Here is a 25,336-nt window from a genome sequence, read left to right as displayed (position 1 = left end):
GAGGAGGCTTATACCATTGTGCAAAAACCTTGGTTTCCGGCAATGTGCGCATGCACTCAGAATATTGAAAACTGACACCGCTGGACCAATTGTTTTTGCTGTTTCAACGTTTCTGGCAGCTATGTGGCGTATTCGTACTGTTTTAATTGACCAGGGTTAATGCATGGTATATGGGCTAATTGATAAACTTGCTCCGTCTCTTTTTTTAACATTTAAAAATACTGACATGTTTTTAATAGAATTAAATTTTATTGTTCTAATTTGGATGTGATTTGCAATAATTATTTATCATGTATAAACTGTAACATCTATACATCTGTCCATGTTTTAACCTGTGCTTTTATGGTATTTTTTTACTGAAATAAAGCTTTCATGATGACGATGATTAGGCAATTTACCCCGATGATCTCTTTTGTAGTGTCTACAGAATGACCCAACAGACTTAATGTATAGTGCAAGTACACTTTTGCCTTCTTCATTCTAGCTCTGCCCTTCTTGTCCACCCGGAAACGTCTAACAAGTTGTTATTGTTACTCAATATCCTGGAATATGGGGATAGCTGATTTTGAATTTTCTGTCTCTCGTTCTCCTAGCAAGTGGAACGGTTTCTCCCACATTTAAGTGCAACTTTGGAATTTGCGACATGGCCTGTCTACTGCCAGTTGGTCTTAGGGTGGACAAATATATCAAATTTCAGAGGAGCCTGAAATGAGCCCTTAAAGCTTGTGGCAGGCTTCTTGTTGGTGAAGGTACGGAATGTTACTTCCTGTCTGCCCTCCCCCACGAGCTGCTTTGATAAAGTTCATTAATATTGCTATATTGGTTACAACTCATTTCAGTAAATGTTTATAACAATTGATCATTAAAGTATACTTAATTTTGACTAGAATGAAAAATATATTTTCAAATTACAAATGTGTCAAACTAAAAAGAGATTAGAGTTATCACGCAAAACACCCAATTACCTTTGCTCTTGTTTTCTATTTGTTATCACTCAGGACCCTGGGTTATTCACTGTTTCCCATCTATAATTCTATATGTAAAAATTCTGGCTCCCTGTTTTCCATTTTACTGCCTTTTACAGATAAATACAGACAGAAAAACATTTACATTCATGTCTGTATTTATTTTTGAATATGGATAAATACAGAACTTGGGTTGCATTTTGAGTTATTCCTAATACTGTCTGCCTTGACTGCCAGGCCAATATCTGTGTGGATTGATAGGTAAGGGTGTTAAAAAAGAAAGGAACTTTAGAAAAGAGGCTTAACCAGCAGTAGATATTCACAACGTTGCTACCGAAATTAGCATATTTTCATGTAAGTGCATTGATTTATCTTCTCCGGTGTTCATAGCATTGAAACCTGACAGGCATTTAAGCAATAGTGGACATTTATTGGGTAAATAAATGTGGAAATATACTAATCTCAGTATAATTGTTCACACAACTTAAAATAAATATGGATAAATACAGCTAAAATTATCCAAAAATAAATATGCATAAATGCAGATGGAAATGTCAAAAATATAAATACCATAAAACCAGGAGCCCTAGATATTATTAACATTCTATTCAGGATTGCAGTATGCTATAGATTCCAAATTAAAGTGGAGCTAAACAAAACCCTTTTTACTGTTCCCTGTCCAACTTCAATATTTCCTTTACCCATGGTTTCTTAGCTGCTTTCTTCTTGTTGTATTGTGGGGGATTCCTACTAGTTTGGTGTTGCACCTTTCACCTTCATTTTCCACCTCCTTCATTTGTTTAATTGTTTTAATTTATTTACCTTTTCACTGAATCACACCTGTTTGGGCTCCAAAGTAGTTGACACAGAAAACCCACTGCAGCAATGGTACACTTACATAGGAGACCTGTCTTTTATTTATTTTTGCCTAATTCTATTAATTATAATATGTTTTGTCATATTTTTTTGATATACCTAACCTGGTATTTCACCACGTGTCCTGTTTCATTTTTTCTCTTTACTTAGTTATTTTTCATGAAAATGGTGTGTCCATGGAAATCATTTCATAAGAAAATTGGTTATTATTTGAGGAGAATGTGAGTTGATCCTAAGTAATAAGCCCCAAAATCCTGTCAGGTCAAACACATAGTATTCAATAATTTAAAACTGTCCCCAACCATTGTAGCTAGGGCACAGAACAAACATGCTTAATTTTGAAAATTGTGCAAGCATTTTGCAACACTAATAGAGTCAAAAAGTCTAAACACTACAATACAAAGCTCACAAACACTTCCTAAGGATTATAAAAAACAATAATAAGAAAATTAAACCAAAGCCACTAAAATACTGCTTTGGGGTCTGGGGATATGGATTTTAAAATATGTTAAGACAAAAAACACCAAAAAACAGTAAAGTGTCCTTCAGAAATTACTGTTCCTGGTTGACTCAGACCGAGGTGCAATTTCAGGCTGATTGTGATGGAGCCAATCGGGTCGACCCGGTCAAAGTTTTTACCTTCTAATTTTGCCAATTTTGCCATGTTTTAGGTGTCAGAGCACATACACTTGAAAAAGAGAGCAGCAGTGCCTTAGTACACAGAGCAAAGATTGTGCGCGTTAAAAAACCAGGATCATCAGCCCTTAAAACATGGGGGTGACCACGCAAAAAGGGGCATGCTCCTGCACATTTGTATTTTGTGGACATGGTTTTCCAGGCTTAGACATTACTCCAAATGGAAAGTAACTAGCCAGGAGTCGTTGGAGTGGTATTTTTCATTTCAGAGTTTCATCATTTGAGGTAGTCCTGTAAAGTAACACTGCTTATAGCGACAACCAACCTCATGGCAGCATTTCTATTCCCTTTTATTTTACTTGAGCCATTTATAAAAGAGACCAACCTTACTCAGACAAGTCAGCCCTGCTGCGAAGCTGCTAGCCACATACTCTCTGGAAGAAAACATCTCCAAATGCATTTTGGGCTAGTGAAAACACTATTTTGAAGTGTCTTCCATCACAATATTTCCCTCTTTTCTCCAACTCTACTAGCCATGTAGAAGTTCTGCCTAGCATCATCTTCAATTGGCTTTTTTACAGCTTTGTCAGCTTTTCAGAATTACCAATCTGACTTGTGACTGACTATTGCTGCCCATTCAGTCTCCAGAAAACAGTCCCAGGATGCCACTGACTCGGCCCCCTGCTACCAGCCTATTAAAAACACTGGCATGACATACAGCTGATTTGTTCCCAGTCCTGGATTGAGATTGACACCGATCTGACAGAACTCACTCTCTCCCAAAAACCAAGGGCCCGATTCACAGAACTAACTTAAGACAAAATCCTAAACTTACTACTTTTGGAATTCACAGAAGGCATTTAGTAGTAGTAAAGTTAGGATTTTGACTTAAGTTTGACTTAAGACAAACTTAAGAAAAACTTAAGACAGACTTAAGACAGACTTAAGACAAACTTAAGACAGACTTCAGACTTATGGGGCCCATTATTATAGCGGATAATCCGCATCCTCCGGGCCGGCGTAAGCCACCGCCGGCCCGGAGGATGCGGATTATCCGCTGCGGACTGAGAAAAGACCCCCCGCCAGATTAGGATGGCTGGGGCATCTTTTTTCAGTCCGCCGCTTTTCCGCCGCGGTCGCCTTCCGACCGCGCCGGAAAAGCTCTAACATGGCTGGCGGTGTCTATCAGACACCGCCAGCCATATTAGGATGGCTGTGCTCCTATGCCTTTCCACGGCGGCATTTCCGCCGTGGAAAGGCATACGGTGTTTATTTTGGGGGGCCTTTGCGGGCCCCCAGGGGTGAAAGGGGGGTGGGGGGTGCACATGGGGGGTACCTATGGTACCCCCCTGCCTTTGCGTGCACGAAGTGGCAGGCACCACGCGGTACCTGCAGCTTCGTGCATGCATAGGTAAAAATGCCTTTTTTAACATTGCAATGTGTGCTGCTTCAAGCAGCACCCGCCGCAATGTTCAATATACAGGATGTGACCGCCAGGGTGGCGGTCACATCCTAATTAGCGCGGAGGGACCGCCGCTGCCCCTGCAGACGGTCCCCCCTCCTCTGGGGTGGCAGACGGATGCAGGTCCGTCCGCCATCCTAATAGGCCCCTAAGTTAGGATTTTGTCTTAAGTTAGTTTTGTTAATCGGGCCCAGAATTTTTAAGCCCCCAGAACAACATATACCTGAAATCTCCTGATTGCACAGCTTTTGTCATGTGACTGACTTCACCCCAGGCATAAAGGGCTTTCAGTAGCAGCATCCTGCGGAGTAATCTCCCAGTTTTCCTGTAGACTGGTCAGCCTAGTGGGCAGTAAAAGCAGCACACCACCCCCAGTCAGGGCCGGACTGGGAACCAAAACCAGCCCTGGCAAAGTGCTCGCCCCCCCACACACCCCTCCCCGGGGTTTAGGGGTGCGACTGCGCTCTTTGCCAGGGCTGGTTTCCGGACAATTTTGTTACAGTGCCGTTTTTGCAGCTGTAACAAAAACGGGCCCCAGGGGCCCAAAACCGCCCCCCACCCATGCGGCCCACCGGGGGATTGCCCGGTGCCCCCAAACGGCCAGTCCGGTCCTGCCCACAGTCCTGGGACTGTAGAATGAACTCTTCTGTACTTTTATTCATATATTTTTTTTGCCCCAGACGCTGATTGGCTCAGGTGCTGGAGAGTCTGCTGGAAGTCTAAAGGAACCCTTCGGGGAGAACAAGGAATGGAGGAGTAAGGATGGAACAAACCAGCTGCGTAGTGGCTTGGGACTGAGGTGCAGGGCCTGCAAATACGTATTCAATTATTTGAAAAAAAAAGTCTCTGATGACCACAGCGAGGTGAGTATTCCAGCGTGAGACTGTGCGTGAAGTACCCAAGCCCCCTCAAAGACCCCGCCATAGGAGCGGCTGAATGTATCCCATCTGTGAGTCATGCAGGTCTGAGGATGACTGGTCCTGTCTTCCTGTGGCCATGGTTCATGGATTTTTGTGGAGTTTGTAAAGACACATTTCAAAGTTTTTTGTGTGAACCCCTTTCTGAAAGTTTGTTTGAAATCATGAGGGCTTCGATTAGCAGTAACATTTCGAACAGAGAGCCCCAAAATATATCTTGCCCAGGGCCCCATAAATTGTTAAAACAATACTGGTTCCATGTGTATGTCCAGCTCTCGAGGTGACTGGCTCAATATTCATGTTCTGACCCTGTCAGCTATACAGCCAGGGGTGGCTCCTCCCCAATTGCGGAGGAGCGTAAACCCACTGGCTCAGAGCCAGCAACTGAAAAATAAAACAATATCCATCATCGTTTTATTTTTCAGCCGTTGGCTCAGCCAGCGTGTGTAGGAAGGGGCAGGGCCAGGGCCATGGGAGTGGGATGTAGACTGGTTGGGCACTTCTAAGTGTGCATGTGTGTTTGGCCAGCTGTCTCAAGCCAGCCAAACACATATGTCCACTTAGGTTTCTCCAACCCAGCTGTATTGTGCAGCCGGGTTTGAAAAACAGCACAGACTCCCTAATCTGAGCAGAGTGTCAAATGAGCCTGCTCAATACAATTAAAGCGCAGCTCTCATAGCATGAGAGCTGCATGGGGATTGCACAGGGAGTCTGTGATGCTGTCCCAGGAAGAAGAACACGAGGCATGACGCAGGAGGTGTCCATCAGTTTAAGATAAGTCTTTTAATGAAAATTATTATCAAACTTCCCCCTCCCCCACGCTCTCCCTCCTGCGCTCCCCTCGAGGTCCCTCCACCCACTCAACCACTTTTTGTATGTGGCGGCCGCCACTACATAAAGCCCTAACGGATATAGGACATGCTTCTGTACCCCAAGACCTTGTGTTCATACAGTCTAAGAAAGCAAGCTCTGTTGACCTATATCAACCCCAGGAGCAGTCCAGTTCTAGAGGTGGCTGTGCATCCCAACGCCAGTCACTTGAGCCATCCAACGCAGGTTTTGCCTCCCTTCACTTAATATTGGCCCCCTCCCTTTCAGAGTGAAAGAAATACAATTAATGTTTTACAAATAAACACATGCATGTGATTAAACTCATCTCTTGTTCATTGTCTGCCTGTTCCCCCGACTTTCTTTCACCTGCTGCAGGAAGAGATCGGTAGCGCCCTGGACAAAGTGTGCAAAAGTGTACTATTTCTTCTCAGGATTCCCTGCAAAATGGTGGTGAGGAAATACAGGGATGCGATCACACAGGCTTTCGAGGATGAAGAGGATTCAGCAACATTCTGTGCCATGGTGAAGCTGTGCAGAAAAGCAGGTGAGGATCATTCGGGGGGGGGGGCATTGGAAGTGATTCTCCTCCAGGAGTCACAGGTGGGTTACACAAAAGAAAGAAAGGTGAAAGAAAGTCGGGGAGAACAGGCAGACAATGAACAAAAGATGAGTTTAATTGACTAGATGGGTAGAGACAGAAGCCGATTTCTCTGAAGCAACAGGTGCCTGTGTTCATTGGCTCAATTTCCAGGTATGTTACCAACCACTTAAGAATAATGACAGTAGTAGGTTTAGGGTGCACAAGTATCTACTCACTTGTCTTAAACACTGAAAAACCTCTGGGTTCTGATGACATTCACAAACCCCTCAACCTTTGCCCATGTGGATTATGTAAGGCTTTAAGTGGGATAAAACAATAAGGAGTCTATATAAGGGGCATCGCTTAAACATGTGAACTAAGGGCCTCATTACGATGCTGGTCGGACGTGCATCCGACCGTCATCTTTTCTGAAACGGGACCGCTCGACAAGGAGTCGGAGGTCCCACTTCCCTAATTATGATGCAACCGCCTTCAAGGCGGCCACAAAGTGTATCTTTCCTATTGCGGCTTGTGCTGCAAGCCACAGCACAAGCCACAATAGAAAAAATACACAGTTGAAATATCCATGCGCTGTGTGGCAGAAACCATCCGGCGCCTCCCACGTGATGCACAGATGTTTCCTGAGCACTACTGGCGCCCTCCAGGGCTCATATCGGAGTCCCAGGAGGTTTAGAGGCCAATCTAGGGGCCCCTAAATTCCTTACCCATCCGCCTTTCTATGGCGGTCAGGCTGCCATAGAAAGGAACAGGGGAAGGGACATAGTAATCCAGTAATCCCTATGGTGGTGCCTGAGCAGGCACTGCCACTATTGTAGGGATTATGGTCCATTCAATGGTCCAAAGGGCTCCTTGAGCCCATCGGAAAGTGATGGTCAGTCCCTCCACCTGCTGTTTCCACCCACCGCACAAGCTCCCATTGAGAAATGGAAGTTTCTAACCGCACTATGGCCTCATCACGATGGCAATCGGAGGCCGTTTCGGTGGAGGAAGCGCCAGACCATGGGTCGGCGGTTCCGCACATTGAATTACGATGCATGGTCGGAAACTCCCATTTCTAAATGGGAGTTTGTGCAGCGGGCGGAAACTGTCAGTGTGGTTCAAACTGCAGCGTAATGAGGCCCTTTGTGCGGTCGTAATCTGGTGTGAGTAATCGGCGATCTGTGGTCAGGCGGTTCCTCCAACGAAACGGTGTTGGTCGGAGGCAACTCGGTTCTTAACCAGTCTGGTAGGGTAGGGAACAACATTGAATTTTCTGTCTGTCCACCCATATTCAGGTATTGAATGAAGACATACCATGGGGAGAAATCAACTGGTAGCCTTATGTGTGTTCTCCTTACTAGCAACACCCCACCTCTGCCATGGAAGTAACCATGACACAAGCGTTCTACCTCAGGCTACTGGTGAGAACCCAGTAGGTTATTAGACTTTGTAAAGACACCACATGGTTAATATTTGACTACACTCCTTCAGTGAGAGTTAGCTCTGTTTGTCCCTGTCAATTCTCTACTGCATTGGATTTGCTGTTAACATAATTCACACAAACTCGTAGGACCACCTTAGGATCATTTGACCCTTAACTTGTGAGACATTATTTCTTAGGTTTCACTAGCCTCTTTCAGTACACCATTTCCTTTCATAGGTTGCACGCTCTCCAAGGAATATTAGTGAGTGACTGCTCTCCTGGAAAATTGAATTTTTTACATTGACTCTCCTATTTACTACAGGGTAAGTAAAGGAGAGCGCACACCACATTGTGGCTGACACACAATGCAGCTGGTATACTTCAGATAGAATTTTCACTCTGATACTTGGGCAACACTGGTTTGGACCCGCCCCTCACACTGCCACCGCAGACCCCTGTTGGTTGCAGTGACGGGGGCGCGTCAGAATACAGACAAGCGCCTCCCCTCCAGTCAGGATGGCATGCCACTGGGGCGGGGCTGCCGGGGTACCGCCCACCGATCCTAGTGATTAATCCTGACTCAGGCTGTCTTGCCACTTGCCTTTCCACAATGGAATTCCCACATAGGCGCATACACTCACACATTCAATGGGAGCTCTCCAATGATTTTAAACCCTGGCACATTAATTGCTAGCAACACTCCATGTGCTCCTAACCCACTACAAGATGGTGCCCACGATCCCCAGCTCATCACTGCTGACCTTTGATCAGCAATTAATCATGCCGTGCTGCCTGCCTTTCCACAATGGGATTCCCACATAGGCGCTTAAACGCCCACATTCAATGGGAGCGCTCCAAAGATTTTCAACCCTGTTACATCAATTGCTAGCAACAATCCATGTGTTATATATGCTCCTAACCCATTACAAGAGGGTGCCCACGATCTCCAGGCCATCACTGCTGACCTTTGATCAGCAATTAACCACTTCATACGGACCACCTTTCACCAATTAGGGCCGGATGGAGGGTTTATGTACCAAACGACCACCTCCAAGTCCTCACTGCCGAGGAACATGAGAAGGAGTAGGTCATTGGTGAAGTTCTCCAATGGATAACTTGAGTACCGGATCTTTTGCTGTCCACCATGTGAACGGAGGTTATTATTCCTCCCCCTGGGCTCACTTACAATATTTAAATCTAAATTTTACATCCCAACAGCATGCTAAATTTTTTGGCGTTTATCTCAGTGTTTCTCTTGATGAGCTGATGACATCACCCTAATTGGGTGAGTGTTTTCCTCTTTTGACCACAGTGTATGAAACCACCACCTGTTTGATTTGATGTGTGTGTCACGTGTTTGCCTAACTTGGTTTCTATCAGTACTTGTTACTAATTACATGCCTCTAAAGTACTATACAAGACTCCTCTGTATGTCACTAATTTATGATTTCTTTTCATATCTTCCTCCCTCAGGTCAGTGATTTTACATTCGGAAGGTACACTTAAAGGGTACTTAGTGTTTGGACACTGCTTGTTGCATCCTTGGTCCCAGACACTGTGTAGATCAGTTATTAAATTTTACGGTCCTAAAGTACTGCCCTAGATCATATCTTGACCAATTGACGCATCAAACATTTTGACCTTATAAGTCACCAGGGATCATTGCTCCCACTGATGGCATCACGTTTTTAATAAGTCAGACATACTCCTGGATTAAAATTTGATTTGAGACTTGCCTAACCTTTTTTAATTCACTAATCATTACATCAACACCCACTTTTCCTCAATATACACAAAGAGCCCTTAAGTTGCACTTCACATCACAGCTTTATTTATTTATTTACTTGAGTTTTATATAGCGCTGGCTAGACCCGGCGGTATCAGAGCGCCTTACATGTGTAAAGTTACATAGGTTACACGTTACACATTGTTACAGAAGGTATGTCAATTACAAGTTACATCTGTTGGTTCAAGGCGTGTAGAGGGTAAGGGGGTAATGTAAAAAGGCGACGGGGAGGGAGATTAAGCGGACAATTGGCGCAAGGAAAACCAGAGCAAGTAGGGGAGAGAGATTCAGGGGAGAGAGGAAAGGAATGGGAGAGGCAAGCAAAGAATCAAGGCGGGAAGGGGCAGGGGGTAAGAGACACAGCGAGGAGACGAGGAAGTAACTATGTCTGATGTCCGGCTGGGTTGGATACGGCTCCCCGCAGTAAAGAGATCATTCCCAGTGTTCCATTTTGTGTGATTCCCTTGTCACTGTGGACTCTCTCAGCGGGGTCGCTGAAACTCCAGGGCATAGGTGCTGGATTCCCCCCCCCGCTCCCCCCAACAAGGGGAGAGGAGTGCTTTGGTCATGGGCACACTTAGAAGAATGAAGGAGGGAGGAGGAGGGGGAGGGGGTTATTGCACTTGCTCACAATTCTCCGTACAGCCTTGCATTGTTGAGAGAGGACCATTTTAAACTTGATTACTTGACTGACCGAATGCTACTAATCAATCTGTATGCCCCGATAATCAAAGTTTCTGACCTGCTCTATTTGGTTACCATAAATCCTGATGCTTGATTTTAATTTGGCCTTTGATCTCATTATCATGAACTTTATTTCTTATACATTTATTATCAATTTCCTAGATTTGCAAAAAAGTTCAAAGCCTTCAAATAGACAGTGCTTGGACACTTCAGTGCATGCTAGAATGACTGCATCATCTGCGAACATAAGGATTGGAAATTGCTCATTCCCCAGCTTAAGTACATCCTGGGTGAGGTCGATGAGCATCTTCCATATATCGTTAATATAGATGTTAAATAGGGCTGGTGCCAGTACGCAGCACTGCCAGACCCCTGTGTGTATTCCAAATATGGCCATCCACTAGCCTTTGAGGCCATATTTTACGTCCGCTGTGTTTCCAGTATGGAGACTAATGAGCAGGTTCAGTAGGTTGTTGGGGACAGAATGGTCCTCCAAGATCTGTCATAGTGTAGTCTAGTCTACACTGTAAAAAGCGGTCTTTAGATAAATGAAAACCAGGCAGAGTGGTGCGTTCTGTGGCATTATGTTCTTTAAACTGATCATATGCAGGTCCAAGACTTGATCAATCATATTCTGGCCAAATATTTAACTACTCTGTCTAATAACAAAATTGGGAAGTATTTAAAAGAATTGTTTGTAAGCCCTTTTTTAGGTCTCGCCTAGCTATCGTGTAAGCGATGCTCTGCGAGACATTTAGTAAGGGGCTTTTGAAATTGCTCCCAAAGGCTGAAGGTGGATTGGGTACTGTGCATGTGCGCCAGGCGCGCGCACCATTTGTCAGCTTGCGTGATCACTTTCACGGCCGCTTTGCTGTTCACAGTGAGCCGGGCGGCCACTGAGAACATCAAAGCGGCCGCAAAAATGATCACCATTTGCCATAATATCAGTGGGCATGCCTTATTTTTTACAGCTTCCAACATGCAAAAGAAACGGCATGACGCGAGGGGCAATCTTGTAGCTAAAACATTTTATTTGTTTTTACAAACCGCACACCGTGCTTTTCTTTAACACTGCGACTGCTTTTTAAAAAAAAACATTTTATTTTACCCAGAACTCATACCGCGCTTTATTTATAACATAGGCACATACTTTCAACAGAAGCGTGGGTAGACAAATGTATTGATCAGCGCCGCCTTTCTTTTCTTTTGCTTGGTGCAGCACGTTCATTGAAGCTGTTTTTGCACCCCCCTGCTTCGCATTATAAGCCCGCCCCCATCCTCGGAGCACAAACGGAGCCTTTCTCAATCAAATGACAACGCTTTCTCATTCCTCCTCCCGCAGCCATTCCCTGCTCTGCCTGACCTCCTCCCTCTCTCCCAACACCCCTATGCATAGGTCCCACAAGTGCATACAAGTACAGGCTTCACAGCAGCATTTCTATTTTTAAAAATGTAGCATGTGTAGGCATTTCCATCCTCAGCCATGCTCTGCCTGACCTCCTCCCTCGCTCCCAACACCCCCATGCACAGGTCCCATGGGCGCCTACAATGTACGGGTTTTGCAGCTGCAGCATATTTATTTTCAAAAGAATAGCGTGTTCAGGCATTTGCAGTTTGTAAATGTTCAGTCACTACTGGTAAATATTTGAGTGCGTAGATTTTTACAGCTTCCAACATGCAAACGAAGCGGCGTGACGTGAGGGGCCATTTTGTAGCTAAAACATTTTATTTGTTTTTACAAACCGCACACTGTGCTTTTCTTTAACACTGCCACTGCTTTTTAAAAAAAAAAACATTTTATTTTACCCAGAACTCATACCGTGCTCTATTTATAACACATGCGCACACTTTCAACAGAAGCGTATGTAAACAAACTTATTGAGCTGCGCCACCTTTCTTTTGTTTTGCGTGGTGCAGCACGTTCATTGAAGCTATTTTTGCGCCCCCCCATGCTTCGCACTATAAGCCCGCCCCCATCCTCTGAGCACAAACGGAGCCTTTCTCAATCAAACGGCAACGCTTCCTCATTCCTCCTCCCGCTGCCATTCCCTGCTCTGCCCGACCTCCTCCCTCTCTCCCAACACCCCTATGCATAGGTCCCACGAGCGCATACAAGTACATGCTTCACAGCAGCATTTCTGTTTTTAAAAGTGTAGCATGTGTAGGCATTTCCATCCTGAGCCATGCTCTGCTCAACCTCCTCACCCGCTCCCAACACCCCCATGCACAGGTCCCATCGGTGCCTACAAGGTACGGGCTTCGCAGCTGCAGCATATGTATTTTCAAAAGAATAGCGTGTTTCGGCATTTGCAATTTGTAAATGTTCAGTCACTACTGTAAATATTTGAGTGCGTAGACTTTAGCATGTGAACTGCCAGAGCCTCAAAGAAATGCTTTCACATTCTTCCTGTATCAACCTGTCTGTGTCACCAGAACTGGCACACAGTGTCGTACGCTTGACATGATAAAAAGTCAATGAGAGACTTGAGCAAAGCTGTCCTTTTAGACAAGTGCTATTTGACTCATGGGACAAAGTGCTCAATACAGGCAGCGTGCAATCAAAGGGCGCGCAGACACATTGACTTGCCGTCCCTGCCTGCAACGAGTACTGCCACTTCAGGGCTAGTCTGCTTAAGGACGCGATGTTAACCAAGAAGGCAGGAGCTGGACATGAGGTCAATACAACACGAATGAAGGTCTTGCATTTGCGAGAGTTTAGCAATTGGCATTGTAAATGACAAAGCTTTTTATTTATGTTTTAAAAATCAACACATAAATAAAAGGCATTATCATTTACAATGCCAATAGCTCAAACTCTCGTAAATGCGAGACCTATTGCATTGCAAATGCTTGTTATAAATGGGGACTAATATGGATGTCTTCCATAAATAGGGGACCACTCCTTCCAGTAAGATAGCATTAAAGGCAACTGTCACAGTCCACGCCACATGCCCAGGTTCCTTTTAAACACATCTGTAAGCATCTGATCAGGGCCTGGGGCTTTTTCCCAGCTTTTGGTGATGGATGGCCTGGACTATTTCTGATTTGCTAAATGCAGCATCATTATAAAGATAGTTACAGTGAAGAACTGCACTTTTCAGCTTGGTGCTGCACGGAGACCTGTAGATCCATATTTTCACTCCCCAGGTCATCCTCTATAGGCAATTGGTATAGGGAAGGAGAAATGCTCCACCTATCGAGGAGGACTTATATTATCTTCCAAGTTTTGTGTGGACCTGAGCAGTCCCATCCTACGATTTCCCAGAACCTTTTTGCGTATTTCATGTCAGTTGCGTATTGCTAGGTTTTCCAAGCCTTGATGCACTGGGTTTATATCGAATAAGACGTTTGTAAGATTTTCGGGCTTCCATTAGTTGTGCCTCACCCTCCTGGGATATTCTTCTATTTCTGAGAGTGACGGTAAGTGCTTTCTGTTTTTCAGCACATTTGTCGTCATACCAGTCGTGATAAGAGTCTTGGACTACCGTGCTGGCTTTATGCTTGAATAGTACTTGCTCAGTGATTGTGAGAAATGATTTGAAGGATTCGGTCATTGCAAGGCCACCGTCCTTGTCCTCTGTGCTCAATGATGTAAAACGTGCCTACACACTGCAGGTTTTTTAAGAAGTCTAATGTTTCCCACTCAGTGGGTCCTCTGAAAAGTTTTTTCCTGGTCCCATTTAGCCTAAGTTTGCACATATATGCACAATCTACCTGATGCCAATTCTCAAAGTGAGAGTCTGCAAGGTCGAATATTTTGTCTGAACATCGGATGAGAAGCTGTGCCAATGCAGCTACTATGTTTACCTTTCGTTCTTATAAATAATATAGGTTTTTGGTTAAATTAATTTTATAATTCCAGATCTGATGTGTTTGAATGGATCAATGTGCTGCTCTGTGAAAGGGCATAACCTAGGGGTGAAATGCTGACCGCCCAAAAAGACACATGTATAGGCTTTAGGGAGGGATACTACTAAGATGATATTCACAGACTGCATTTTGAAGTATGTGCAGTAGTACTATACACATACTTCAAAATGCTAGTAACATGCAGAGATCTCCTTCAAGGCGGCGAAGATCTCCGCACACGTAAGTTTTTAATTTACGTGTAAATGCGGACTTGACTATGGTGAGTGGTAGAAAAATGGGAAATAATTATTCAAAATACAAGGACTTTAGGGAACCATGAATCAAAGTTTAGCGAGGGAGATGTAAATAAAAACACACAACCATAAAAGAGTGAGGCCATTGCGAATCACAAACTACACTTCTAAAGTTACTACAGCCTTAAAATAAGGTATGAATATGCTGCAGCCTAGCATTGAGTTAGGTTTAGTATCACACATGGCTGCTCACATGTTCTGCAACACACTACCATAGAAACTAATTGAGTCAGGGACTTGAAAGTTAATACTATAGGCAATGGGGCTAAAATGAATAAGTTATTGCAATTTTTAAATTAAATGTTTATTTTTGTACTGTTAAAATATATATAAATTACTAATGAAATATTTTAAAATGCAGATTGTTGAAATAGGCACACATTAAATAATTTCAAGGAATAAACCATGGATGCAGATGTGTAGTATTCACCTCTCACAAATCCTGGCTCCTCCCCACACTCAACAATGGTAAGGAACAGCATTTTACACTCTACTCATCTGCATATGGTATTTGAACCCATATTTCACAGGGATCTGAAAATGATGGTAAATATTTCACTATTGTCTGTGAAATATGGATCCAAGACCACTCTGAAGAGCTTTAACATTGCCAGAGCTAGTAGGATTACACTGTATGGAGGACCAAACGTTACAGCAGGTTTATCAAAATTATGGAGCAAAACATGAAAATGATGTGGTACATTTTCAGTCAGTATTATTTTACCCCTTTGAGATAGATAAACAATTTTGGTGAACTCTCCAAATTTGGCAAATTAAGTGGCAAACACACTGAATTCTTACTTATACAGTAAAAAGCTGCAGCCTCAGAATCACCTATATCCACTGACTAAAGCCTTTACCCATTGTGTTATTAGAAATTAATTCAATAAAAGTAAACAAAGCCTGAGTATTCTAATTCCAATCAGTGATCGTTGTTAGCTGTACTTTGAAAAAAATTGCTTTTTTAAAATTCTAACCACCCCCTAAAGAACCTGTTAATAAATATATAACAGGTCCCATGTATACTATGGTCCTATATTGCCATGTAGGGTTTCTGGTGACATTTACAAACAAGTAGTTTTGGGTTATTATCATGCTATCAGAACCCCTTTATGGCAATATTGACCCATATTACCACATTGCACACGTATCCATTATGCATTCTCTCTCTCTCTCTCTCTCTCTCTCATTCTCTCTCTATCTCTCTCTGAGAGATAGAGAGAGAATGACCTCCCCAGAGAGAGAGAGAGTTGACCTCCCCAGGCCCGCCCCTCAGCCACACTACCGCCTCCCTGCTGCCCCTCCCACGCTCCGCCCCCTCCACTGTCCATTTATACCAGATGGTCCCACGCGCAGCGTCCACGCGCTACGGTCGCGCCGAAGGTGCGCCAAAGGTAAGCCCGTCTACGCCCGTCCGCGCCTGGACCGCGCCCAGCGCCAGACCCCCTGCCCCTCGCGCTGCCCAGCCCTCCCGCATTACCTACGATGCCACCACCCTCCTAGCCCTTAACCCCGGCCGCGCCCCCAACTGCGTCCAAGCCGCTCCTGGACACACCCATGGACCTTTCTCATGCTACTCCTGCAAATTCAGCGGAACCAACATCATCTCCGCTTCGACCACTCCACAGAGTCCCGACCCCAATCACCTACAATGCATCCTTCTCAACACCCGATCGGTCCACAGGCACGCCATTGACCTATGGAATCTACTAGACACCATCACTCCAGACGTCGCCTTCCTAACAGAAACATGGATGAACGCCTCCTCCGCCCCAGACATCACCATTGCCATCCCAGAAGATTATAAGATCATACGCAAGGACCGTACCGGCCACACAGGAGGAGGAATCGCTATCGTCCATAAAAAATCAATCCGCATCTCAACCAGCTCGGACGCCAACCTCGCCAACTCCGAACACCTTCACTTCCAGATCCACATCGACCCCAAGACCACACTCAGAGGCACCCTCCTCTACAGACCACCAGGACCCCGCGCAAAATTCAGTGAAGACATCACGGACTTCATCACCCCACACGCGCTCCCCTCCAAAGACTACATCCTTCTGGGAGACCTCAACTTTCACCTTGAAAAGATCAACGACCGCAACACCACCACCCTCTTGGACAACCTCGCCAACCTCGGACTTAAACAACTGGTCACTTCCCCCACCCACATCGCAGGTCACACACTCGACCCTATCTTCACCTCCAGCAATCATGTCTCCTTCAGCCACACTACGGCTCTCCTCTGGACTGACCACAGCTGCGTTCACTTCACCTACAACAAGCCAAAACCTATCAACCACCTCCAACCAACTCTGCAAAGAAACTGGAACAAAATCACCATCGACCAGATCTCCTCATCGCTCCTTCTAAACACCCCAGCCCACTCTTCTAACCCAGACCAAGCCGCCGCCAACTTCACCTTATGGTTATCTAACACCGCCGACACCTTAGCACCACTGAAAAAACGTCAAAGCAATCCTGGCAGCAAGAAGGCCTCATGGTTCAACGATGATCTTAAGAAGTCCAAGAAACTCTGCCGCTCCCTTGCAAAGGCCTGGAAAAAAGACCCAACCACTAGCACCAAGGACGCCTTCAAAAACGCCACTCGCGTACACCACCAACTAATCCGAAAGGCCAAGAAAATAGCATTCAAGGATCGACTCGACAACAACGCCCACAACAGCAAGGAACTTTTCAACATCGTCAAGGAATTTACCAATCCCTCGGCCAACTCCAACGACATCACCCCCTCTCAAGTCCTCTGCGACTCCCTAGCCTCATTCTTCCACAACAAAATTGCGGACATCCACAACAGCTTCGACAACCAACCCGGAGACCAACCCACCCATCCTTCTGCAGGACCTTCACCCCCATTGAACATCCTAAATGACTGGAACCCAATCTCCACTGAAGACACCATCCGTCTAATGAACTCCATCCACTCAGGATCCCCAACTGACCCATGCCCCCATCACATCTTCAACAAAGCAGACTCCGTCATAGCACCGCACCTCCGAGACGTCATCAACTGCTCCTTCAACTCCGCCACCTTCCCGGAAAGCTGGAAACACGCTGAACTCACCGCCCTTCTGAAAAAACCCACAGCGGACCCCACCGAACTCAAAAACTACCGCCCCATTTCGCTCCTTCCATTCCCGGCCAAAGTAATCGAGAAAGCTGTCAACAACCAGCTCGCCGCTTTCCTCGAAGCCAACAAATCCCTCGACTCCTCACAATCTGGCTTCCGAGCAAAACACAGCACTGAGACCGCCCTCATCGCAGCAACAGACGACATTCGAACTCTACTGGACAATGGAGACACAGTCGCCCTCATCCTCCTCGACCTCTCTGCAGCCTTCGACACAGTCTGCCACTCCACCCTTTTACAACGCCTCAGAAACATCGGAATCCAAGGAAAAGCACTTGAATGGATCACCTCGTTCCTCACCGGAAGAACCCAGAAAGTCCGCCTTCCACCATTCAAGTCCGAGGCCACCGAAGTCATCTGTGGCGTACCCCAAGGGTCCTCACTCAGTCCTACCCTCTTCAACGTATACATGAGCCCCCTCGCGGCCATCGCCCGCCAACACAACCTCAACATCATCTCTTACGCAGATGACACTCAACTGATCCTTTCTCTCACCAATGACCCCAGCACCGCCAAAACTAACCTACACGAAGGAATGAAAGAAGTTGCAGAATGGATGAAACACAGCCGTCTGAAACTGAACTCAGATAAAACAGAAGTCCTCATCTTAGGTACATCCCCCTCCGCATGGGACGACTCTTGGTGGCCGGAAGCCCTTGGAAAAGCACCCATCCCAACAGACCACGCACGGAACCTAGGCGTTATCCTGGATTCTTCACTTTCAATGAACAGACAAGTCAACGCCGTATCCTCATCCTGCTTCAACATTCTTCGCATGCTCAAAAAAACATTTCGCTGGATCCCCACGAAACCAGAAAAACAGTCACCCATGCTCTGGTCACGAGCCGACTGGACTACGGAAACACCCTATACGCAGGTACTACCGCTAAACTCCAGAAGAAACTCCAACGAATCCAGAACGCCTCAGCCAGGATCATATTAGACATCCCACGCAACGAACACATCTCTGGTCACCGGAAAGACCTCCACTGGCTTCCCGTCAATAAGAGGATCACTTTCCGACTGCTAACCCACGCACACAAATCACTCTACGACATCGGACCAGAATGCCTCAACTCACGTCTGTCCTTCTACACCCCCTCCCGCCAACTACGTTCCTCCAACCAAGCCCTCGCCACTATACCTCGCATCAACAAGACCACCATGGGAGGCAGGTCCTTCTCATACCTGGCTGCTAAAACATGGAACTCACTCCCCACTTACCTTCGCCTTACCCAGAACCACCTAGCATTCAGAAAGCAACTTAAAACTTGGATATTTGACAAGTAATCCTCCTCCCCTCCCTAAGCGCCTTGAGACCCTCTGGGTATGTAGTGCGCTATATAAATTCTTTGACTTGACTTGACTTGACTCTCTCTCCAAATATATATATATATATATAACAGAAAAGATGTCCAAGTTTATCGATTCATTTCTGGCTCCATGGGTAACCCAACTAAGTTCATACACGAAGGATACCAAAGATTTCCTGCGGCAGATACAGGACGTGGAGTGGGAGGATGATTTGATAATGATAACTATGGACATTTCCAGCCTATACACGAGTATTAGGCATGACGATGGGATAAAAGCAGTAAAAACTTTCCTAGACTTACGATCTGCCAGGTATCTGGAACATACGCAACAAAACAATACCTGCACCCCTCTTATTTAGTAAACCATGGTTATTTAGATATAGACCACACCACTAATTATTTTTGGTCAATCCGGTACCTCAATTTGTACCATTTACTTTTAATTTTAGAAAGAATTTCATACGTGTATTCAAACACAGATAAACAGATACACTGACATATCTAACTAACTCACTAAATATATATACATATTTCATACAAAAAAGAAATTATATTCATTACATAAACAAGACACATCCTAACAACAACATTACAACAACATTTCACATTTCCATCATTGTTTTCACTTAATAATTTTTGAACTTAATGATTCATCAAATGCCCAGGAACATTAAGGAGTTGTTCACAAAGTCCTATGTATATCTAATATGCTAGTATGTTCCTGTTGCTTCTGATGGAATATCCCATTTATCGTTATTGGTGCTAGATAAACATTTTTGATCCAGGTCTTCGTTTGTTAAATAAAATATTAAATTAATTTGCCTGATAATAATGCTGTTTATTTCTGCGTCCTCATTCGTGGATCGCTTATGCGTGTTCCTTTCTGTTTTGGCGCAGAGGAAACTGATGTGGAACTCTCCTATCAGGAGGACCCAAAGCTGTGCCTGCAAGGCTCCGAATACTGGTGCCAGAGTGAAGAGACGGCCTCACTATGCAAGAAAGAAGATTACTGCATGGAGCTCTGGCAGAACGTCCCGGCAGAGGTAAGTGTTCACAAAATAATTCTCACCTTGAAAAGTTTTGCCTCGTTATTTTTTCCTTTGCACAGGGGCTGACAATTATTTTGCTTAATTTGAGCCACTGGTATCCGGTGCTCAGCACCAGCACTTAATCATCGCACTGATGCTTTTCTGGAGCAATTAAGGACACATTTATGGTAGGTAGGGAGGAGTAAGTAATTTGCCCAGAATCACAGGATGTTGAGCCAACACCAAGTCAGCAGCTCTGGCCATTATGCCAGACTCCCTCCCAACTTTCATGGTTAGTAGTTGGTTCTGTTTATAGCGCCGCTAACAAGAGAAATGAGCTGGTGCAAGCTGCCTAACGAAAGCCCTGGCATTTTTTTTTTTCACAAATTAACCACTGGCACAGATGTATAACGGGCTTTCGTTTTCTGATATTTTATATGGTCATTCACAATTTGTTATAGTGACGTTGTCTTTTTTTAATGTGGTCTGACGTGTTGCCTACTCTGTGCTGCTTGTGAATGAAATGCAGTATCACAAAGGAAATGGTCTCAGAGGCATGAAAAAAGTACTCCTGTCACCATTATTTGTCAAGGTGGGAATATTTCAAGCTGGCGACCAAAACTTCAAACAGTGGTCTATATGTAGGGAAATAGAACAGAGGTACACAGATTGTACTGGAGAAGTGATTTTGTTTGGCCTTACTATAAGGTATTAAATGATCAGACAATAGACTAAAATATGTAATTCTTACATTAACAATAATGGCAAGGTAAGCAAGTAACAACCCATGCTACTATTTTTTTTCACATTTTGCAGTCATAGGCACAAAACAAGCACTGTTTGATTTGGTATGGCACAATCATATACTTTTGAAAGCCACTGTCGTCACAAGCTGCACTCTGATGCACATCACAGGCAATATTAAACGGAACTGCTTTCTGTTTATTTTCATGAAGCAATTTATATGGCATATGATACATCAAAACTTTCTAATGAGCATAGCTGATCCACTGGCCAAGGAAATTCTTTAGGTCTCGTGCTGGCTACGACTTATCGATTTTACCAACACTATTATATGTATACTATACTTATTTATAGGGACTTTCAGCCAGCCTTCTTCATACGTTGGTTTGCTGGTGTGTCATTCACAGTTTCCTTCTGCCCACTACAGCATGGGACAGTGTGTCAGTCCACTGGATCTATTGTTTAACAGTGTGATTGACAGCATTCTTCCTTTTTACTGAGAGCACTTCCAAACACACAAAGTAGTTCCCATAAATGCCAGTCCCTGCTACGGCAATGAGTTCTTTTTGAGACCAAAAGTATTTTTGCTGTTAAGCAATGTTTTTATTTTGTTTTAGATTGACAAAGGCCCAACAATACGGTTTTTAAAAACACGACACAGCAAAACCAGCACTGATTAAGCCAATAGGCTGACAGCCAAGCCCAAACCCAGACCTTTAGCCTTTGCCAATGGTTGTTTATCAATAGGTTTCTTAGAATTTGTATTATAGTGCACAACTTTGATAAACTCAGCTAGAAGGGGTTCTCTAAATGATATGCAGCACACAAAAAAGTCATACGTACAGCATTTAATGGGAAAAATATGTCCCTAGACAACAGTCATCTCAAAAGTAACACGACATATACATCCAGTAGTACAATTCTTGAAGAATGAAGTACATATCAGTTAGAGAATTTAATCATTTAGGGTAAGTCCATGGGGACCAGTGTGCATATATATCTTAGTAACTTAGCTTCCTGGTTGGAATACAGGCTGGCGCTGTCATATTTCCCTCTTTGACTCACCAGACCTTTTGCCTTTGCCAATGGTTGTTTTTCAATATGTTTCTTAGAATTTGTATTATAGTGCACAACTTTGATAAACTCAGCTAGAATGAATTCTCTAAATGACATGCAGCACACAAAAAAAGTCATACGTACAGCATTTAATGGGAAAAATGTGTCCCTAGACAAGTCATCTCAAAAGTACACGACATATACATCCAGTAGTACAATTCTTGAAGAAAGAAGTACATATCAGTTAGAGAATTCATCCATTTAGAGTCAGTCCATGGGGACCAGTGCGCATATATATTTTAGTAACTTAGGTTCCGTGTAAGAATACAGGCTGGTGCTGTTATATTTCCCTCTTTGACTCACCACCTATGTTTTTCTGTTGTTTTACCCATTTGAATATGTGGTAAAAAATGCCCCTGTAAAATCACTTAGGAGGAAGCGCATATGGGGTCTCGTTCTGAGATGGCCAGTAACTAAACTAGGAGAATGTTCAATTCCAGGAAACAACCCAACTCCAGCTATCCTCTTCACAACTTGCTGAACCCAGAATGAGGAGTAACATTGCTGGCGCAATACCGCATATGGTTCCCGCCTGAGACCCCAGAGCATTGCTCTGAGGTCAAGAGAGAGCCAAGTTCTCAAACTGATACAGTTAATAAACTTGGAAGTCAGTCAACATCCAAAGTAAAATGTAACAGTTCCAGAGAGATTACTCACCATGATGATACAATGAGTCTACCTAGGCAGCAAGTCTCATAGGGATTACATTTAAAAATGTCCCAGCGGCACATTAGGCAATGGAAGGTCTGAAGGAAAAGAAACACGTTTGATGAGCTTATTTAGGGCTTTGTGCCTTACAAAGGAAGTGGCGTGTGCAAAAAATATGATTAGCGATGCCGGCAACCGTTGCTTACCTATTGTCTTACCCGGAGGGGGATCTAATGACAAAGGATGCTGTTGCATAATATCTTGTCGAGAAAGGTGGGGACTACAAAGGCACATTCCTAGCAGGACAAGGGCAGCTACAGAGAGCTGTGGAATATATCACTTTGTCCACATGCACACAAGATGCAGACACAGGCACAACTGCTCACACAGCGCAAACATTTCCAACCACCCCCTAGCACTTGGGGCACGATTTAGAAGCAGAAAAAAAGAAGTTGTACATCTGCACCCCTAAATGTACTCCGGCTCATGGGTACACAAGTATAGCTTATGGGAATTTACACAAGTTCCCAGATGCAGATCTGGAAAGCTGTACCAGTTAAAGCTTCACAAGTGTAGTACTTTGATAGTAAAATGGCATTTTTAGGTTTCGCATTCCTAAAGGTTACCAGAATCTATGTGAAATTGTTCCGTAATTACTTGTCTTGATTTTATCGTAGATGGAAACAATTTTTCGTAGTGTAGAAACCCCTTTCCTACATCACCATGCAGCTTGCGGGTGCTCGGCCCAAATGTATGATATTACAACGCAAATATTTACAACGCAGTTTTTACATCTCAACTACCATTACATTGCATGATTTTACAACTCATGCCATTACAACGCATATTTTAAAGCTACTGTTACAAAGTATTCCCTTATAACACATACCATTACAATGCATACCATTACAATGCATAATACTTTTAGGACAACAGTGGGGTAAGTGTTGGATAGTTTAGAGGTAAAAATGACTATTCCAACTCCAGTGAGTGCATCATTAGGGGAGTGTTGGATAGTGTAGGGGTAAAATTTTGTATTCCCACACCCGTGAGTGCAACAGAAGGGAACGTGTTGGATAGTGTAGGGGTAAAAAATACTATTCCCATGTACCCCAAAACCCATTCAAACCCTAAATCTAAAAATATCTCCATTACTTACATTATAATGAATTGTAATGGCATGCGTTGTAATGGTATGCATTGTAATGGCATGCAATGCAAGGCAGTCGCATTGTAACAGTTGCGTTGTAAAGGTAGTGCGTTGTAATGACTGCGTTGTAATGGATGTTTCCCGCTCGGCCCCCTTCTTACCCTGTAAATGGACATAAGTAGTCTTTGACCAGTTTTTGGGTGAGAAAGGGCTTGAGAAGACCTTTTGAATGCTTTCAAACTTTGAGTATTGGGCGTCCACAAAGTTGAATCGCGCCCTGTGATATTCGCTTTCCACCCCTCACAGACTAGCTATTAACGTGTTATTGCTTTTAATTATAGTGTATTTATATATCGCTTACTCTCCTGACAAGGCATTGAAGCGCTTTACACTGGGCAGCACACTGCTCCAGACCCAAGGTTAGTGGCTATTCTAGTGGTATTGGTTATTGTTACCTACAGAAGAGTAAAAGGGTTTACACCTCTATTGTGTTACCTAGCAGGCATACATTCAGCCATTTTCAGCTTCATATGTTCATGACCAAAAATCACTAGGCCAATCGGGCTCATTCTGTACAATGATCTGGGTGAATCTCTTCAGAGAGGTGTGTGCATACATGTAGGGGATCAGAGAGAGAGAAGGCCAGTGAGTGCTGAAGATATCTTAGGCCCTTATTATGAGTCTGGCGCTCCATAGACTGCCAGACTCACGGTGGTGGTCTCCTGACCACCCTATTATGACTAGGGCGTCGGGGCGTCCTGGGAGCAGCGCTGCCGTCACAACCGCCAGGAAACTGCCTTTCCCTGCCGGTTGTGCTGGTGGTTGCGCGGCGGTCCTGAGTCGGCAATATTCTTGGCGGGCCGCTATGGCCCGCCAAGCATATTACGAGTTTCCTCACAGCCACACTTTTCATGGAGGTGCGACTGTCATGAAAAGTGTGGCAGCACGGAAACAAATGGTGGTGCCTCATGCCATGTTGATGCACACAGGGGGGCACATGATGCACATCAGTACCTGCACGGTGTGGACTGCAGTCCATTTCGTGCATGTACTGCCTTTGACGTTCCCATTGCGGTGCCTATGTCAGTTCCTACATGGGTTTGTTGGTGCAGAAGTGGGGTGGTCTTGCTAATACACTGCAAAACTCATAATAAGGGCCTCAGGGTGGATTGGATGGGAACATTCCTGTGAGAAACAAATATCATGTGCCTGCATCATTCGTTGCAATTAGGTTAGACTATAAGGGGCAGGGCCCTGGTAAGAAGGACCCTAATACAAGTTAAATCGGGCTGGAAAGATTGGAGACTGTGTGCATGTGACATATCCAGTTCATCAAGTACAAATTGTACAAGTGTTAAAAAAAAATGCATGACAGGGTCCTGTACCGCATAATTGCCCTTCACCCCAGTTCCTCCTTTTTAGCACGCCCTCTGATGTCTGTAAGGGGTTATTTACTAATGTGTTGTGTGTGGAACAAGTGGCAGGAATCAATGAAAAGTGATGCCAACCATTAGGGCTACTTACAATTAAAAGCAAGTTCCTTGTGCAGCACTTACTAGATCGAGGTCCATGTCTCAGTGATTTGAACTCTTCTTTCCATCACTCTCCCAGCTCGAGGCCTCTTCAGATGGCGCTCCTGAAGATGCTACGGAGGAGGAGGAGGAAAAAAGGAAGAAGAAGAAGAAGAACAAGAAAAGGAAGAAGGACAAGAAAAATAAGAAAGACAAGAAAGGAAAGAAGGGGAAGAAAAACAAGAAGAGAAAAGACAAAACTGACGTTAAATGCTCAGGCTGCACCCAGATTGTGACGAACTTGCAGAAAACCGTTGGCGAAAACCTTGATGACGTGAGTGCCCTA

The 25,336-nt window shown here is 44.4% G+C and overlaps 1 protein-coding gene across 1 annotated transcript in view; it reads left to right on the top strand.

The window, feature by feature from the left end:
• The window catches only part of LOC144792001 (uncharacterized), a 71,605-nt gene that overhangs the window by 20,719 nt on the left and 25,550 nt on the right, over window positions 1–25,336 (top strand). The window contains exons 3-6 of the mRNA XM_078666867.1: window positions 4,620–4,802; window positions 6,063–6,231; window positions 19,691–19,836; window positions 25,091–25,324. Of these exons, the coding sequence (XP_078522993.1) occupies window positions 4,620–4,802; window positions 6,063–6,231; window positions 19,691–19,836; window positions 25,091–25,324 (732 nt within the window). The remainder of the gene's footprint in view (window positions 1–4,619; window positions 4,803–6,062; window positions 6,232–19,690; window positions 19,837–25,090; window positions 25,325–25,336) is intronic.

Source organism: Lissotriton helveticus, chromosome 11 (assembly GCF_964261635.1).
Source record: "Lissotriton helveticus chromosome 11, aLisHel1.1, whole genome shotgun sequence".
NCBI lineage: Eukaryota > Metazoa > Chordata > Amphibia > Caudata > Salamandridae > Lissotriton > Lissotriton helveticus.
Note: the sequence above shows the minus strand (reverse complement) of the source record. Positions and strands in the feature narration are given on the sequence as shown.